The sequence below is a fragment of the Aethalodelphis obliquidens genome, unplaced genomic scaffold (assembly GCF_003676395.1).
Source record: "Aethalodelphis obliquidens isolate GAN/ISIS:26980383/991018 unplaced genomic scaffold, ASM367639v1 scaffold2, whole genome shotgun sequence".
NCBI lineage: Eukaryota > Metazoa > Chordata > Mammalia > Artiodactyla > Delphinidae > Aethalodelphis > Aethalodelphis obliquidens.
In genome coordinates, this window is record NW_020837946.1 from 59131631 (window position 1) to 59149438 (window position 17808).

The 17808-nt window shown below is 38.6% G+C and overlaps 1 protein-coding gene across 4 annotated transcripts in view; it reads right to left on the minus strand.

Annotated features, from left to right (window-relative positions):
* Positions 1 to 17808, minus strand: part of MAP3K20 (mitogen-activated protein kinase kinase kinase 20) — a 173658-nt gene that overhangs the window by 59213 nt on the left and 96637 nt on the right. For all 4 annotated transcript variants that reach the window (XM_027128169.1, XM_027128170.1, XM_027128172.1 and 1 more), the window contains exons 8-10: positions 13373 to 13459; positions 7680 to 7754; positions 825 to 931 (exon numbers count right to left, since the gene is read on the minus strand). In XM_027128169.1, the coding sequence (XP_026983970.1) occupies positions 825 to 931; positions 7680 to 7754; positions 13373 to 13459 (269 nt within the window). The remainder of the gene's footprint in view (positions 1 to 824; positions 932 to 7679; positions 7755 to 13372; positions 13460 to 17808) is intronic.

Genomic DNA, 17808 nt, shown 5'->3' on the forward strand with positions numbered 1-17808 from the left:
TAAAAATTCATTTTAACTCACTGGTCCTAGAGATTCCCAAAGAATAAAAAATAAAGAAGGTTATTGTAAAACACCAAACAGAAAGCCCAAAGAAATGTGTCATCACAGGAGTAAACGATTGTCGTTTTCTAAGTGCCTGCAGTATTCATTTGGTATCGGCAGGTGGCGCCAGGCGTCACGTTACTGCCATAGCTAACAGGAGCAGAGATGAGTTACTTAAATCTCTGCTGAGTCAGGGAGGAATTATGTCAGCTTCCAAACATGCTATTTATATTCGTGCACCATGTGACCCGGCTCCAATGTCTCATCTCGGGCTTACTTCTTCCACTCACACAATACAATTCTCTCATTACTAAGTTTGTTTACACCTGAAAACATTTAATAGGATTTATAACATCAAAAACTTCCTTTTAAAAGTGTTTTTACAGTCTCCTTAACTCTTCCATCAACAGATACAGTGCTCTGCATATTTCCAAGCAGACAGTATTTTTATTTCTCACTGGACAGAGGACAAAGTTTCCTAACACAGAGTGTATACAGAGGAATGTCAGGTAACCGTCTTTTATCTCAGAAGATACTGTTTTAATATGCTTTCTAAATACTTAGACATATGATAAAGCAACAAGCTTAGAGGAACACTCTTTGCTTACATATGAGAGGGAGGGCTTATTCGATCTCCAAAATTTTCTAACACAAAAGCACACAAAAAAGCCCCAATTTCTGAGGAATCAGGACTGTCATCAAGTTTCCAGGTTCTGTTCCTGGCTGAAGCTACTCATGATCCCTTAAAGTCAGATGATGTGACTCGGATGCGAGGCACCTACCTCCACTCTGCCTTATTGTGCAGGAATGAGTTACACTGGTCAGGAAGGTTCGTGTCGTGCGACATGGACTCCAGGATTGAAATGATTTGCTTGAAAGACGGCCGTTTCTGAAGGAGAAAAAATAATCACTTGTTGGGATGCAAGAAAGTAGATCTTTAAGAGAAAATCCACAGGTATAGTAATAAGGTCAAGTCACCTTATTACTATATAAAACAAAATAAAATATGATGTAATGTCCCGATTTAGTTATTTTACAACTGTCAGACTGCTCAGGTTTAGGGAACCATAATTCTTATTTTCAACCAGTTATTCATAATAGACTCAGATGTCATTTTTCTATTGTGTGGCCTAAGGTTGGAATGATTATAGTATTTTTCCAGGTAAGGAAAGTACTAACTAATTCTCTCTTTTGGGTATGATTAAGGACTCCTAAAAGGAAAAAGTTAAGTCTTTTAAAAATCTATGTGATAGGACTTCCCTGGTGGCGCAGTGGTTAAGAATCCTCCTGCCAGTGCAGGGGATACGGGTTCGAGCCCTGGTCCGGGAAGATCCCACATGCCGCGGAGCAACTAAGCCTGTGCGCCACAACTACTGAGCCTGTGCTCTAGAGCCCGCAAGCCACAACTACTGAGCCTGCGTGTCACAACTACTGAAGCCCGCACGCCTAGAGCCTGTGCTCTGCAACAAGAGAAGCCACCACAATGAGAAGCTCGTGCATTGCAATGAAGAGTAGCCCTCACTCACCGCAACTAGAGAAAGCCCATGTGCAGCAACGAAGACCCAATGCAGCCAAGAAAAGAAAGCTATGTGATAGGAGCTTCCCTGGTGGTGCAGTGGTTAAGAATCCACCTGCCAATGCAGGAGACACGGGTTCGAAACCTGGTCCGGGGAGATCCCACATGTCACGGAGCAACTAAGCCCGTGTGCCACAACTACTGAGCCTGCGCTCTACAGCCCATGAGCCACAACTACTGAAGCCCACATGCTCAGAGCCCGTGCTCTGCAACAAGAGAAGCCACCACAATGAGAAGGCTGCACACCGCAAGTAGCCTCCCACTCACTTCAACTAGAGAAAACCCTCGTGCAGAAACGAAGACCCAACATAGCCAAAAATAAACAAATAAATAAATTTATTTTAAAAAATCTTTGTGATAAAGCAAGTATAGTAAAAGTTAACAGTAGAGTCTGGGCGATGGGTATACCAGTGTTTACTGTAAAATTCTTTCAACTTTTCCATATGTTTGAAAATTTTTATAATAAAATGTTGGGGGAAATCTACTTATTAATCTAGCAGAACTTATAAAATTTCCTAAACCAGTTGCTCAGAGAAAAATTCCCCAATTTTAAAGCCATCATAACTTCACTGTTCTCAATGTTTATTCCACATTAAAACTAGTTTTGATGCTGGGAAACTCTGAGGTACTGTTTACTAGAAATTGAAAAAGGAGTGGTTAGATGTATTTCTTTAGCTAGCAAAAACTACCCTAGTCTCTCTCTTTAGACTCTAGCCAAGATTGAGACAAAAGGTTTAAACAAAAATGGAGAAAGATAATAAAAGGATGATGTACATTCTCTCTTCATCACACCTCATAATTATACCATTTCTGAACAAATTACCATTGCAGCAATTAAAACATGCATTTTAATTTAGGAGCACAAAAACAAGAAGGAAGAATGTTGAGGTGGCTTGCTCGCAGGACTTGAGTGCTTCCTACATTAAGAAAAGCAATTTTTCTTAGGAATATAAAACTGGGATATTTATTCTGAGTTCTCCCATTATTGTTCTCTTTCAAGGGTGTGTGTGTGTGTATGTGTGTGTGTGTGTGTTTTAAAAGAGGGCGTAAGTAGCTAGATGTCACTGATTGTACATTAAGCCTTGAAATAAGCAAAGAGAAAAGTGCCTTAAGTAGGAAATTTGAAAAAATTCTGTTTGTCTTCTTTGAATTTGTTCCCATTTTAATTTCTCCCACCATGAGTCAAGGTTGCAAAAGGAAAAATGTTTTAATTGTTTGTACAGGAACTAATTATATAATAAATATAGGATTTCATTTTTCATGGAAAAGCAGCAGGAGGAGCTGACAAATTTTCAAAGAATAATATTGTTCCCTACACTTAATCATTCTTTTTTTTTTTTTTTTTTTGCGGTACGCGGGCATCTCACTGTTGTGGCCTCTCGCGTTGCGGAGCACAGGCTCTGGACGCGCAGGCTCAGCAGCTATGGCTCACGGGCCTAGCCACTCCGCGGCATGTGGGATCCTCCCGGACCAGGGCACAAACCCGTGTCCCCTGCATCGGCAGGCGGACTCTCAACCACTGCGCCACCAGGGAAGCCCCACTTAATCATTCTTGAGATAAGGTAAAACTTTTTGTAATTGGATGGCAAGTATCCCTGAAAAAATCTTAATTTTATAGTTAGAATATGCTCTCAGATGGAAATTATCAAAGTGAACATTTAGAAGGTAGCAACAATGTAGAATTTTGTGTTAATATTTAATGAGTATTCTGGTTACAGAATACGGCATTTGGTCTAGGATCTTCCTCCGAAGCGGTTTAGGTTCCTTTTATGTATTATGTAGGCTTTGCTTACTTAAAAAGGCACAACCAGAACAATTTATTAAGCATCTGTATACATTATTTGTTATTTTTGTTTTATAGATAAGGAAGATCAGTCTCAGAAAAGTATGAATTGCCCAGTATCACACAGGAAGCAAGTTACACAACCAGGGTCTATGCTCTTAAACACTTCAAAATGCTTTATCACATGACGGTAAGACATTACTTCCTATCAAACTCAGGGCTTTAACTATTATTTTTTTCTCCTTTAGAAATATCATTTTAGAACTTGAACCAATACCCACCTTTACTTCCTTCTTTTCTTCAAAAAAATTTTTTTGAACACCTGGTGGAAGCCACTGGAATGATCTAACATTTATTTACCTAATAGCAGCTTTCTCTTGTATACATTTCTACCTCCTCATTGCAAAAGAATATATTTCTATAGGTGAGCTGAATATTTTAATCTATGTGTTAATACTCTAGAGTCTAAGGACTGAAAAAAAAAGAAATAAAATATATTTTAACCAACTATTGCTCTATCTATGGGCATAGGACTGGCACCCACTCCTGGTTGAATTGCTATATACTTCTAGCCAGAGAACTAAAATGTGCCTCTCAGGAAATAAACCTTGCTCTGGCCACTTGAGTCAACAAAAAATTGTACATCTACTTACTAAATTTACGGAAGATGCTATAGGGAAACAAAGAAAAGCTAGCTCTATTCCCTCATGGAGCCTGTAATCCATTTAGGAAGAAAAGATATTTTTAAAAATGCAACAGCACAAGATGAGGCAGTAGCTCAGACTATGGTTTTGGAAAAGAAGTAGTTAGTATGGACAGGGGTAAACAGAATAACCAGGGAAGGCTTGATGATGAAGTAATCAGGGGAGAAAAGAAAAGAAGGAAAAGAACATGTTCAGGGAATAAAGGTGTGTAAGGTGTGTCTAGAGGAGAGAGCAATGAGAGAGTCAGAAATGTGAGCTGGATGCATAATCAAATCAAATATAGAGGGCATATATTATTTGTATCAGAATAAAATGCCATGAATTTAGGAACTAAAAATTGATCTCAAACATTCTTCATACTTCACGGGGCTAGAACACAAGATTCCTCTGACCCTAAAAAAGGGTCAGCTTACTACGTGTTCAATAGAGACATGCCAACTTCATGGCGTCAACTCTGGACCTAATGTCCTTGTTGTGTAGGTGTTTACACTATCATTTAATTAATACACCATAAATGTATATTCTTAGAATTTTAATTAACATAGTACAGAGTTTCTGATTAAGAAACTCAAAACCTGCTTTGCATACTGAAATATAATTAAAATTACAGAGATCTAGTGGCATTCATCTAATTCAGCACACATAACTTCAGGTGACATTTCTACTTGAGCATCAGAGAGAAAAATACTACAAAAATTACCAACTGGGCCACAACGGACATATAAGTGGTAGAGTATGAAAATGGTAGTATTTTAATAGTATAAAATAAATGTTCTACAGAAAGCTTGCAAATAGCCACTTATAGTTTCCACTGGATTAGTTGCAAAGTGCAGGCATTTCTCTTAATGCTTAAAAATCCCCATATTCTAAAAAATCACACACTAAAATAAGGCCTACACAGGGGCAGGACAGACCATTCAAAACCTATCAACTTTGTCATAAAAAAACTAATGAAACAATAATAAACCTAAATAAAAATACTAACAGTTTAAAAACTGTTAAATTCCTTAATAAAAAACAATACTAAGTAAATGTAGGACTCTTTAAAAAAGGGTGAGGGTAGTTTGATGAACGGGAGTGAAAGCAGATGGAGGCTGCTGGTTCACCAGGCCAAAGGTGAAACGCACAAGGCTGGGGAGAGCAACAAACTCTTCCAAGACAAAGCACCGCTCATCCCAGCCAACAGGGAGCACGTGGGGCAGAGGGGCCTCTCCGGTCCGTGTCCCTTGCTGTGCTACTGGCTGCACTACTGTGCTTGGTGTTCAGCTGTTCTCGCTTGTGGTGTGGAACAGTGTGCTGAAAACCACTACTCATGATTCAACATGAATTCTGCCTGATACTAACACAATCCCCATACTCACCAAGTGTTACGAGTTACTCCCACTAGACAAAACGCACGTTTCCGTATTGGTGAATTCAATCAACCCAAGTTCGAACAGGCTATTGAACCCGAGGATGGTCGGGGGGTTCCTGACTCAACTACGCCGTTTGATACATGGGACTTGAGCATCCGTGGATTCCCCTGGGGTCCTGGAACCAACTATCCCCCCCACCCCCCACCCCATACCGAGGAACTGCTGTATATGTTATCATCATTCATTCTTCTTGGGGGTCATACAGGAACTGCATTTAAATTAAGGGAGAAATTCCATTCTTAAATCTTTCTTTTTAGATCTCTATTTAAAAGGTCAGTTTGTAATACACCTATTTCCATGAAAAACCGGACAAATTTGAACTATAAAATTTTAGTTCCTTTCTTGAGAGTATCTCTTTTATTATTATTATTTTAATTAATTAATTATTTTTTGGCTGCGTTGGGTCTTTGTTGCTGCACACGGGTTTTCTCTAGATGCAGTGAGCGGGGGCTATGCTTCGTTGCGGTGCGTGGGATTCTCATTGCGGCTTCTCTCACTGCAGAGCATGGGCTCTAGGCACACGGGTTTCAGTAGTTGTGGCGCGTGGGCTCAGTAGTTGTGGCTCACAGGCTGTAGAGTGCAGCCTCGGTAGTTGTGGCGCAAGGGCTTAGCTGCTCCGCAGCATGTGGGATCTTCCTGGACCAGGGCTTGAACCTGTGTCCCCTGCATTTGCAGGCGGATTCTTAACCACTGCACCACCAGGGAAGCCCCCTATTATTATTATTTTTTAACTATTTATTTATTTATTTTTGGCTACACCGGGTCTTGGTGGTGGCATGAGGGATCTTCATTGCAGCACATAGGATCCTTAGTTGTGGCATGCGGACTCAGTTGCAGCACACATGCGGGATCTAGTTCCCCGACCAGGGATCAAACCCCGGCACCCTCCATTGGGCACGCAGTGTCTTACCCAATGGACTACCGGGGAAGTCCCTTGAGTGTATCTCTCTTATTCCAATATTTAATCTGTGAGGATCTTTTTAATTTTTATCTTTTTATTATGGAAAATTCCAAACATATGAGAAAGTACAGAGAACAATATAATGACCCTCTATATACCTATCACTTCAAAAATTATCATGGATGATGGTATTTAATCTATACCATCATCCATTTCTCTTCACTTTATTTTGAAGCAAATCCGAGACTCACCTATCATTTTACCTATAAACATTTCTGTATGTATGTAAGAGTCTTTTTTTTTTTTTTTTTTGCGGTACGCGGGCTTCTCACTGTTGTGGCCTCTCCCGTTGCGGAGCACAGGCTCCAGATGCGCAGGCTCAGCGGCCACGGCTCACGGGCCCAGCCGCTCCGCAGCACGTGGGATCTTCCCGGACCGGGGCACGAACTCATGTCCCTTGCATCGGCAGGTGGACTCTCAACCACTGCGCCACCAGGGAAGCCCTGTAAGAGTCTTTTAAACAGATCTTTGCGGGGAAAGGAAATGAGCCATTCATGCTCGAATGGGATAACCACATGAAAGCCTTAATTTTTGGAATTTCTCCAACTCTATTGTGATAGCTTAAAAAACATCACTGAAACTCCACAGGGAGTGTGTATCAAGATTCTCTAGAAGTGCTACCTTTGCCTGGTGTTTGGCTAGAAAGGCAATATGGTGTAGTGGTTAAGCACAGGGACTTATGTCAGCTGGTTTGGCTTCATCCTCCAGCTCCACCACTTACTAGCTGTGTAGTCTTGAGCTCACTAATTAACCTGTGTTCATGTGTAAAATGAGGATAATAACACTACCTAGTTCACAGAGATATTCTGAGGAATAAATGAGTTAACATACATAAAGTGCTTGGAACAGTTCCTGGCTTACAATAAGCACTGTGTGCTAGCATCTGTATAACATGAAGGTGCAACAGTTACTATTAAAGATTAAAAACAAGGTAACAAAATTCTTTTTTATTGACTCAAGAATGCCAGAGTGCTGTAAGAAAGACCCAGTAATGATTTCTAGGGATCAAGACAAGTAGATGTCAACAGAAAGCCTTCACAGTCAATCTGGGGCTCGGAAGAACAGCAACCCAGCTTTGCTTTGTAATGAATTTTATTACCCCAAGTTTTAAAAAGTCAAGGCCAAACAAACAAGTGAAATTTCAGAACAACAACAACAATATATATGTGTGTGTGTGTGTGCATGTGTGTGTGTGTACCTTGGCATCAGCTTCCCAACACTGATGTAACAGTTCAGCAAAACTCCTGGGGCAACTGCTTGGAATGGTTAATCTCTGTAACAGGGAAAGAAAAAATCAATCAAAACAAAACACAAGGATTTTCTCATTAAAGGAAGGAAATTCTAATTGAAAGGTATAAAAGAGTTAATTTAGTAGCATAAACAAGACATAAAATTTAAAACTTGCATTGATTAATATGTGACTGGCGAGAATTTACATTTAGGTTCATAGCATCTAATCTCTAAAGACACGTTACCGTTTTCCTCCAAAGAGGAACCACAATGGATGAAGAAATAGGGTTCAGCACAACAAGTGCAACAAAATATAGAATCAAGTCTAAAAGAAACCAGTACGAGAGGGGCAAGTTGGAATACTTAAATACTAACTTAAACACTAAATCTAAACCACACATCTATCACTGTAGTTTTATAGGCAACTATGAGATATGCAAACAGGCCAGGTAACTAGGAAAACAGTTCAGCTTTGGCAATAGGTGTACAACTTCTGAAAACATCTTGAGCACAGAGATAATTTTAAAGAAGTGTGCATTCTCTCAGCAGCAAATGAGACATTCTGAATGGATGACTCCTTATGGCTTAGTTTTGGTCAAATGCATAAACTGTAAGGACTCGATAGAACAAAGATTATAATGTGAGGATTAGTCTTGTTCTAACATTGTACAGCAGTGGTTCTCATAGGACATGTAATGCCCCCAGGGGCAGTATACAGATCTACAGAGACATTTTTGTTTGTTTGTTTTTTTGTCCCGTTGCGGAGCACAGGCTCCGGACGCGCAGGCTCAGCAGCCGTGGCTCACGGGCTTAGCTGCTCCGCGGCATGTGGGATCTTCCCGGACCGGGGCACGAACCCGTGTCCCCTGCATCGCCAGGCGGACTCTCAACCACTGCGCCACCAGGGAAGCCCTACAGAGACATTTTTGTTTTAAAGTCTGGAGGATTGCACCTGGAGCAGGTCAAGAATGCTGGCCATCTTTCGATATATAGTAAAGCCCTGATTAAAAATTCTCCTGCATTCCACCAAACTTCAAATGCCCCGGGTGCATTCATGTGAGTAAAACAAGAAAACAATGAGGCTTATAATTTTCTGAGCCTTAGAATCTGATTTATAAATCGAGTATTTTTGAAGATATTTTAAAAATACACTGAACATTCTATGAATGCAACTACTAAATAAAATAAATCAAGGGCAGATTGATTTTTGCATTATTCATAACCTTACCAAGATTTTGGGAAAATTTTGCCTACAACAGTGTTGCTCATGGTACTGGAATCATTAATACAACCCATTTCTACTCTGCATTTGTAGCTGTTGAATTCTATTTATCCATAGGTGGAAGCGTCTAAAACTTCCATCATCACCTCTACTGTTTTTATGCCTGAGCATTTATCCATTGCAATACATATTTACTTCTTCCTTATATTACATTTAGAGCAACATGTTGGCTTAAAATACAATGTTGTACTACCTCTGAATTTCATTTCAGGGAAGAAGACGAAGCATTAACATAGTTGTTATAAAGAGAGCATTGGATGTGATAGAGCTGAGAACCTCTGTACTAAGAAGATTTATTTTACAGTATTTTTTGCCAAGAAGTTTTGCAAATAAAAAACTGAAAACAATTTAGTTGGATTTGGGGGAGGCTACGTATAAAACTAGAAAAACAGTTGCCTTGGCAAGAAAACAGACAATCTATATTTGGAATTAAAATAAAAATAAACCAAAATAAATAAAACTTTAAAGCAAAGTGAAAAAACAACTCTCCAACTTAGAGGCTACACTAAGCATTTTTCAACTTCTGGTCTTGTGATTTCATAGAATAGAGCAAGATGTAGTAAATGGTACTATTATTTTACTGTAATGCAAACTGGAAACCTTTTGTTGAAGGTCAAAAGGAAAATCATGTGTTTACTTAAAAAAAAAAGTAAGATGGTTGGGGATGGCAACTAGTAAAAACAGTGACTGCAATTATGTGACTGAATGTACTCCATGTGTAATGAAAAATAAGTTTTCATAAAAGGTTAACATTTTCAACATAACTTTAGCACAACATTTTCCCAAGAACTGAAATGTGAACTGGCTGAATACGGATGTTGATCTTTTCTTACTGGCAAACTTTTTAGATACCACATGTAAGACATTATAAAAGGAGACATAATTATTTTAAATTATCTGAGATGGTCAAAGATCAGTTAAATCTAGACTCAGACACTTCATGTAACGGATTATTCTGGTACACTAAAAAGTATTTTAAAAGAGAATCTAAAATATTTAAGTCCTGATTAAGTAACTGTGGGCATTCCTAACTCATTAAAACATCCTGAAATAACCAGATATTAGCACCAGGTTTGCAACACTACTTAAAACTTAAATTTTTTTTTTTTTTCCACACACACTGTATTTTATTTTTATAAGAGATAAATAAACTGACACCAAGCATTGTAAATGGATGATCACAACAAAAGCAACAATGATTTCAATTACCAAACAAGAAACACACTCATACTATGTCATACACTTAAATATTTTAAAATAAAACAGTTTCAAATTTAAAATTAAAATATTTCCTAATCACTAAATTAGGCATGATATTTTTAAGAAGATCATATTCTTTTTTGCACCATTTTCAACATAAGATGCAATAATTATTTTTTAAGTCAAGTTCATTATCTTTTTTAAAAGTGTAGTCAAGAACAATGGATTAAGTTTTTGACGATTTCTGTTAACAAAGAATAGTAATTTTGCTACTTAGAATAAAACACATTTAAGCATTTATAAAGATAGGAATTATAATGCCAGAACACTCTGAATGACTACTAATTGAGTTTTATGGAAATTACAAGGGCAGATAGACACATCTGTAAGGTTTTTAAAATTTATTAGTAATACCCTCTTAATTTCATGCTTTCTATGAGTTCACTGTTTGCTTTGTAAAGTTTAACAGTGCTTTATGGATTCTAGTTTCAATAGGATTTAATAATAGGAAAAATGATTGTTTGAAGACCTTATTTCATTATTAAGGGTTTGGAATTAAAGGTCTTCAGATATAATTTTTAGAAAGTATCGATCTTCCTATAGATGCAAAAAGCAATCCTAAATGGTGAAACCAAATAAGGTCTAGAGTCTGGTTAACAGTAATGTATCAGTGTCAGTTTTCTGGTTTTCATACTATACCATGCCTATGTCTCACCAGTGGGGGAAGCAGGGTGAAGGGCACACAGAATTCTTTGTAATATTTTTACAGCTTCCTATGAGTCTAGGATGACTAGCATTCTAGTGTGACTAGCTCACATTTAAAATGTCTCTCTGAAAGTTTAAACATGTCATCCTTTATTTCAATGAGGCCTCTTAAAAAAAACTATAGCTTTCCCTTTTCAACTCAATAGCGCAAGGTATTCCAGAGTAAAAATAACTAAAATAAAATAACTGGAAGTTGAAGGGATTTTTACAAATGGTATTTAAGTCAAAGTCTCAATTTTATTGTAAAATAAAATAAATCCTTGGGAATTATTTTAATGCTACCTCAACAGAATTTGTTTTGGTAATAAGTGCCTCCATTTATGAGGTAGAATGAAGACATTTTCTTGAATGATGACAATGGAAACTACATTTGAACTTAATTTCCATATTCTGCTAAATGAAATAAATATGCAGAATGAGAACAGACAAACAAATACCCTTGTAATACCCAATTTTCATTAGGTTCGTTAGAAAGTTGAGAAAAATTACTTCACCACGTGGGTTTCTTTCAAATGACTATTTCATTTAATAAATATAGTATGCGAGGCATTTGAAGAGTCTCCATCTGTTATTAGCTGATCATGAGATCACACCACGGACACTCTACTTTAGGGGATTCCTGGGGAGAAAGGGGGCGATGGCCTCCTCATGTAGCCTGCTGAGGAGATTCTGAAGGTAATTTATGGGGGACTCTCAACCCTCAAGTCAGCTACTCAAAGGCAGCTTCTAAATTCATTTTTCTCTTTGTTTTTAAAGTGCTTTAGATTCACACCTTTTCTGTCCTCCTTTAAATGAAATATTAAAAATATTAATTACTCTGTCTTACACATATTTGGAGGGTCCAGTCAGCTTTAAAAAAAAATTTCCTCCTAGTTTATCTTGAAACGATACAGAGGGAAAAAATGACATTGAGTGTTCTGCTCCAAAGTCAACAGAAGGTCAATAATCTTCTTCACTCTATTTGTCAACCCAGAACTACACGTCTAATCATCTCACTGGCAAAAGAAACTGAACAGAATCAAGTGGGTTCTCATACCATGAGATAATCAGTTACCCTGTGTGTGAGGTCTGATTTAATAGCACACCAGGAATAACCATCCCATTTAATTAAAACAGAACAGCCTCTGTGAAACAATGAGTAAGACACATTCTTGAATATAACATCTTTTTATTTTTCTTAAATTGGCAGCTCTCTCCCATCAAGTTCAGCTATCATGAACATTTCATCCATTCTCAATGGCTCAGAAGGACAAATTAATAAGGTAACCATGAATTATGTGATCTAAAATATGGAAACTTGGTTTGTCTCAGTCAATAGCAGCTTTTTGATTGATCTAGTTTGCTCCTGCACTCACATGGGGAGCGGATCAATCTAATTCTTTTAAAGCGTTAAAAAGGGAATATTGCTACATATTCACCGTTTTGCAAATTATTTTACCCTAAGCCTGCACCCTTCCCTTTTGTGAAGGGCACAGATAAGATGTGGAAATGAAGAAGTTTTGTGAAATAAAGTTGTTTTACAGCGTTGCAAAGACAACTGCGTGCTTCCATTACTTGATCTAACTTCTCATAATACCTTGATAATGGATGCTTCATCCTTATGCTGAGAATTTCCATGGCTGTGCGTTTCAGTCACAATTTTAAACCTTTCAAAATGTATTTGCTGTCTTTGATATGAATGTACCATGTTCTCTGATGTTGGCTCATGGGTCCAACTAACGGAAAGCCTCAATTTGTGGGAAGAAGAAAAGCGAGGCTGGGGACACAGCACAAACGGTGTTTACGCCACTGAAGTTCTTTTGAAATGGAAAGGCTCTGCATGAAGAAGGGAACAGTTATGCCACTGCCTCGCCAATTCCAGTGAGGAGCTCATCTTCAATGTAGTGTTCAACGTAGGTGGCAAAACTGTAATTTTTCCCTTTTTTGAAACTATTTTTTCTTCTTTTATTTTTGAAATTCTCATCTAAGCGACAGTTTCTTGTACTATAGTGACTCCTGCTGGGAGAGGTAAGTTGAAGTAGCTGAAGGTCTCTTACAGATATACCAACTCCCGGACAGTAAAAAAGATGTCCTAAACGCAGGAGATGGAGTTAAAACTGTTCCCCTACCTTGGACGCAATGGCTTCTTTCATCACTAAGAACAAACCCCTAGGTTTTACAATTGAGACTGAGAAACTAGTACAGTACTTGTACAATTTTTGATCTACAGCATCACGACGTGAAGCTGCAACAATTAGATGTAAAGGGTCCATTCATGAGGAATAACATCACTTTGACCCTTTGTGTTAGCTCCTACTGCTAATCTTTCCATAAGCGTGAACTTACTTTCAATTTGAAGAAGATGAAAAAGTCTTTTGCAAAACCCCAATACTGTTTTCTGATCTATGTACCTGAATGGAGAATCGCAGACTTACCTCGTTTTTTTCCACTACAAGCCAAGCTACTTGTAATCCTTCCAGACCTTTAAAGGGGGCCTCCCTTGTTAGCATCTCCCAGAGAACCTGGAACAAAAAGAAAATGGAATTTTTATTCTTGTACTTCATATTTTTGGTATATTACTGAAACTTTAACATTTAACTGTATCCAGTTACCAGGCACAACCAACTCCATCTGTAGAAACTTGGGCAAAATGTATATATCCATGCAGAGGACTTCTTCCACATATTTTATATATATATATATTTTTTAGCTGTTGTTCTTGCTGTTCTTTTTTTATATTAAAAACAAAAAATCTGGTTTAGGAATTAGAATATCTAGAGCCAGGCTTAAAAGTTTATGAAACTAGTGGGCCTCCGTGATTTAACTGTATCTTGTAAATTAACAGCATTCTCATGTATCACCACAAACTAGATTTTATATTTTGTTGGTCAAAACTCTTTTGCACCTTCAATCTCTGATAAACTGCTCTATAAGATAATAACTGGGAATTCAACCATATTTTCAAAGGTTCGATAATGGTCTCATAAAAAAAAAAAAATCGAGGGCCAAATCCAAATCACTGGCTAAACCACTTCCTCCACAATGGTAGGTACTCGCCAAACTGTAACATTTAGATTTTGTGCTTTGGAGAAATCTCTCTCAAAATGAGTCAGTCTAAGGGATTCATGTTCCTCCACCTACCACATAATTTATTATACTATATTCTAAAATGTAATAAGCGTCTTATATATATACATATATATAGGCTGTGTATGCGTGTGTGTTCATGCGTGTGCAAATTTATGTTTGTGTTATCTCTCTGCCATCCTTGAGATTAGCAGGATTAATAAATTTGTACTGAAGCACACTGATGCTGGAAATGCTGAAAACAGCCAATGATTTGGTATTCTCTTTAAACTCTGAGTAATGGAGATTTTTACATTCAGTTTCTTTCTCTATTTATACACATGAGTATTAAGATTTGAATCTACCAACACTTTTGTGAAGTGCAAAAACAATTATAATTTTTTCAACGATAATCGTAATAATAACAACCACTATCATTTATTGAGTGATTATGTTCCAGTTACTCTGTTAAACCCTTTTGGTATGTTATCATGATTAATCTCAATCCCATCAGAGAGGTATCATTCTCATTGTATAGATGAGGAAACTAAGGCTTAAGGAAGTTAAATAAACTTGCCCAAAGGCACTGAGTTACCAGGTGGCAGAGCTAGAATATGAATTTGCTGTCTCACCCCTGAAGGTCAAGGTCTTGACCACATGTAATTGTAGAGAGGGAAGAGCTACAGTATAAGAGAGAATGCAGCGGGCCCTACTTTCGGTATGGAGCCATGGCAGAAGCGAATTCAGCACCTCTGATTTACACTTCTGTTGTTCTAAAAACAAAAACCCATTTCTAAATAAGAATGTAGATTGAGGATATATATTCAAGGGAATCCAATATGCACGATTTCCTCAGCCAGCGCTCTCGGTCTTATTGGAGCCATAACATGTTAAATGAATTCTGGCTAATACGAAGATAATTAGCAGCAAAATCAGGGAAACTGGCAGACGCTGCTCAAGCAGGAGGAAAAGAAATTCACTGAAACCTCTTTGGGCTTTTAATCAAGTGTGTCAGGTACTTCTTTAGAAGAGCTACTGAATAATTCTATTTGAGTCACAGAAGTGCTTAGGAAAAGGTAAGGGGCATCCCAGAAGGGGATGATTCCAGCAAACACTGAAAGTAAAGAAAGGGTGAGAACTAGAACAGGTGTGTGGTAACCTGACACAGGGCGGCACGGGGCTGGGGTGGGGGACAGAGGCAGCAAGAGGGCTGAGCAGGAAATGAAGCCCCTCAGTTTGTTGCAATTACCACCCTCCCGGTGGTGGGATTGGGGAGGGGAAGGCTTATGAAGGGCAAGTAAGTGAATGGATTTGGCATTCCTAAGGAGAATGGGAAGAATGACTGCCTCAAATAAATCTAATGCCCTGGACCCCAAAATGTCTGGATAAGCAGCCTTGCACCCCTCCTTCTGGAGTCTGGCCTGCCTGCACAATACACTGCACATGCGCACACATGTGCACAAAGGCGGCCTGGGTTTTGTGGGGTAAGATGCAGAACCAAGAGCCTGGGGAGTGACACCAGAAAAAGATTTATGTCATTCTTTATCCCAAAATATTCAGCTGGAGAGTGTCCAAAAATCTAATAAGACCCGAGTTATATTTCTCCGAGGGTTCTAATCCTGGAAAAAATAAGATAGTTTCATTCTACTCCCTCTCCGTGTCTCTAAAGAGCTACCACAGCTGAGGGAGCCACTTGATGGACGTGAAACTGGCAAGGATGGCGGGGATGGTGTCCTTAACCACGGGGTCCTGAAGCCCAGATGAGGTCTTTAGTTTAATTCCAGGATCAGCACATCTCAAGATTTCCTATTATTTATTCACCATTCAGAAATGTATCAAAAAAGTAGGTGGTATGAGATACGACAACAGCTTTTTCTACTGAACGAAATGACATGTGGCACAAAAAATGTAACTTTGTGGAGGAAGTCACTTAGAGGTCAAAAAGTATATTAAACTGTGACTGAAAATATCAGTTATGGAAAATGCAGGCCAAACGTTTTTGTGATCTTTCACCTTAAAAATATTTTCCAACTCATTTTATATTGAGACATCCCCATGTTTAAACTGGGTTCACAAGGGAAATTTCTATTTTCAGTTTACAGAAGAGAAACTTGGACAAGGCTGTGTACTTTTCCTGCCTTTTCTTTTACAAACAATGGAAAGCCATTACCTGAGCCGGGCTGGTTCTGGAACAGGGCTCAGAGACAAGTGAGGCAGTTATGCTCGCTCTTAAGCTACTCTATTTTCAAAGCTGGTTTTGGCTGAGAAGCTTCTGAGAAGGTAATCCTTTCTGCATTGTCCTCAGGAGAGCTTTGTTTTTAAAGAGTGGCTAGGTCTTCAGTTCTCAGAAGGCTAATTCTTCAATGATTTTGGCTCTCCTGAAGTCTTTTCTTTTTCGTGGATAATATCCTAAACACTCCTGGCTTAGTCCTTCAAGAGAAGTCACCAGAAGGGGATAGAAAAAACCTACTGCCTTATAAAACAGAAACAATTGCCTGCCTAGCGAATACCAGCGCAGAAGCAAGGATCACAAGATCCATTTCTGGCATTTCACCAGCACGTTTATTTCAGGGCTATACAAGGCTGGCTAGTCTCCTCATGTGTTAAGAAGAAACAGAGGTTAATTAAACTGGGGAGGGCTAGGGACTTTGAGACTATGAAGGGCTAAATTCTTACAGCAAGTCTGAGAAAGAAAAATAAAAAGCAAACATATATTGGGGTTTGGGGGATGGGTTTCAAAAAAGGGACAACTGTTTTTTATGTTCTTATTCATCTGCATGTGACTGCTCTGTGGGTGGGAGCTCAATTAATGGAACAGGCTTTTTAATGAACCCTGGTATGTTTTCTGCAAACAGATGCACCTACTGACAAAGGAGTTCTGGTTACTCACCTGTTTTGAAAGGACATCAAAAATTCTAAATGCCCGCATTGCTCTCCTAGATAGATATAATTTTCAAGGTTTATGCACTATAAACTTCTACAGCTAACATGGCCCCTACCTTAATAACTGTCCTCTACTGTTCTTTTAGGGACATGTAATGCTATTTTCATTTAAAAAAAAAAACTGATTGTTTAAACAAAAAGGCTCAGTAAAGCATGCCTTGTACTTTTTCTTCCACTAATGGTGTTAATTGACAGTACTATGGGAAGGGGTCAGAATTAAATAAAATCCTGATTTGTCATTTATAATTAAATGAGCACATGTTCACTTTTCTGAATGGAATTCTGCTGATGCAGCTATGGGGTAAGAATAACCAGCATTCCGAGTAAACCCCTCTCTGTAAGATAGCAAAAGAGTAGCCCCTGTTTTAAAACTAACATGCAATGGGAAAGAGTGAGAATTGTGGTCCCTTATCAAAATACTAGGAACCGTTCTTCAGCCATGTGGCTTGTCTTCCTATCTTGAATAAGAGGGTTCCACAGGGGTCTCAAATGTCAGTCTGCTACAGATGGCAGAGTGGTTTTACCGGTTTTAAAGAGTTGTAAAAAACAAAAGAATATGCAACAGAGATTGTAAGTGGCCCTCGTAGTCTAAAATATTTACTGTCTGGCCTTTACAGAAAAAGTTTGCTGGCTCCTGTTTCCACAGGATAAAATGAGACACTGGTCCCAAGGAGCAGGCAAAGTAAAATGTAAATTGCCCTAAGTTGGTGTCTAGCACAGTGCCTGACACAATAAATAGATTTTTGCTTAAAAATGAGGAACATAGGGCTTCCCTGGTGGCGCAGTGGTTGAGAGTCTGCCTGCCAATGCAGGGGACACGGGTTCGTGCCCCAGTCCGGGAGGATCCCACGTGCCGCGGAGC